Source organism: Volvox carteri (genome assembly GCF_000143455.1).
Source record: "Volvox carteri f. nagariensis unplaced genomic scaffold VOLCAscaffold_51, whole genome shotgun sequence".
Classification (NCBI taxonomy): domain Eukaryota; kingdom Viridiplantae; phylum Chlorophyta; class Chlorophyceae; order Chlamydomonadales; family Volvocaceae; genus Volvox; species Volvox carteri.
Window position 1 is genome coordinate 353,918 of NW_003307594.1, and position 1,566 is coordinate 355,483.

General features: G+C 56.2%; 1 protein-coding gene across 1 annotated transcript in view; it reads left to right on the forward strand.

The window, feature by feature from the left end:
* Positions 1–1,566, forward strand: part of VOLCADRAFT_96311 (uncharacterized protein) — a gene marked incomplete at both ends in the record, with an annotated part of 21,144 nt that overhangs the window by 18,121 nt on the left and 1,457 nt on the right. The window contains 2 exons of the mRNA XM_002955343.1: positions 564–793; positions 954–1,218. Coding sequence (XP_002955389.1) covers positions 564–793; positions 954–1,218 — 495 coding nt within the window. The remainder of the gene's footprint in view (positions 1–563; positions 794–953; positions 1,219–1,566) is intronic.

Consider the following 1,566-nt stretch of genomic DNA (forward strand, 5'->3'; position numbering starts at 1 on the left):
GTCCACTTCATGGCGTCTTCATATGCTCGAAGCGTGGGAAATCTATATCAGATCTGATTTTGTCGTACAACGGGCAGTCAAGCAAAATGTGTTTCTCGTCCTCGATATGGCTGTCAGTGTCACAGCAGGGCTGGTATATGCGCAATAAGAGCCGAAGCGTTTTTGGTTAGGAAGGTGAAGGGGTAGTTTGGGTAGCTGTAAGGATCTGGCGTGGTGTTGAGTGAGCGAGTGGTTGAAAGAATGAGTGAGTGTTCTAGCAGGTTGCAAGGGCGGTTTCCCCGTGCAGTGGAGCCCCTCAGGGGCCGGGTGGTCCTGCAGTTTGGCAATTACGTAATGATATGCACAGCGCGACGGAGAGCTGAGGTGCTTTGCCGTTATGTCGATATGATGGGTGCCGCCAGCATACAGAATCTCGAAGATATTGAACACCGGGAGGGTTCTGGACCCCACGACATGGAGGCACAGTCCTCCGTACCCGCCACGTAACACAACACGGCATTAAACGACGGTGTTTACAAATTTTCACTCGAAGGTCCATTTCTGCCGTATATGCCGTACAACAGGCTCAACGACATGCGTCTGGACCGGCCCACCACGCGGCTCTTCCAGGAGCGAGTCACGGCCACGGGGGTGCGTGTGGGGGACGGTGACACGGCCGACTGGTACTTCATACCCGTCACGCTGCGCCATACCTGCGATGCAACCACGCTGTCGGGGGCCATGTCGTACATACGGGAGATGCATCCGTGGTGGAACCGCACGCACGGCCATCGGCACTTCGTCATCGCGACAGGTACGGTACGGCATCAGTACAAAAACAGAATTCTATGACAAAATGCGCATTTGCAAAGCCTTCTCATGTCTTTCCATGTGGGGAAAAGCAGGGCATGACGATCCAGGCGCGACCCAGTATATACCGACCCACGGGTCTAAAACCTTACACGGCTCCGCAGGTGACGGGGGGCGCTCGGAGTCGGAACGCGGCCATCTGACCGCCAACGTTACTTTCGTGTCTTACTGGGGCCTGCACGCTCCGAAACTCTTCTCCGGTTGGAAGGCGTCCCACCGTAACGCCACCGACATCGTGCTGCCAGTGTTTCTTGGGCCCCATCAATTGTTCCGCATGGGCATTTTCACGTCCCGCCTTCACCCCAAGTTCGCCACCAAGGCCCCACAGGAGCTGCGGGAGCGGAATGGACCCACATTCTTCTTCGCAGGGTGGGTGAACGTGCAGGCTATGTGCCCAATGTTTGTATGGATGGAAAGAAAGGTATGAGGTCCGCGTGTTGCGATATTGATTTAAACGCCCCGTGCGTTGTGTTTTTCCGTGTATCCCATGCATATGTACGTGTACGGTATGTGCGTGTACGGCACTAAGGAAGATCACTTAATCGCCATCGCACCCTCCTTCCATACAGCACCCTCATTACAACCTCCGACCACTTAAGAACCCCCCTCACTCTCCCCCTCGCTCTCCCTCGCCCCCTCTCTCTCCCCCTCCCTCTCCCCCTCCCTCTCCCCCTCCCTCTCCCCCTCCCTCTCCCCCTCGCTCTCTTTCTCTCCCTC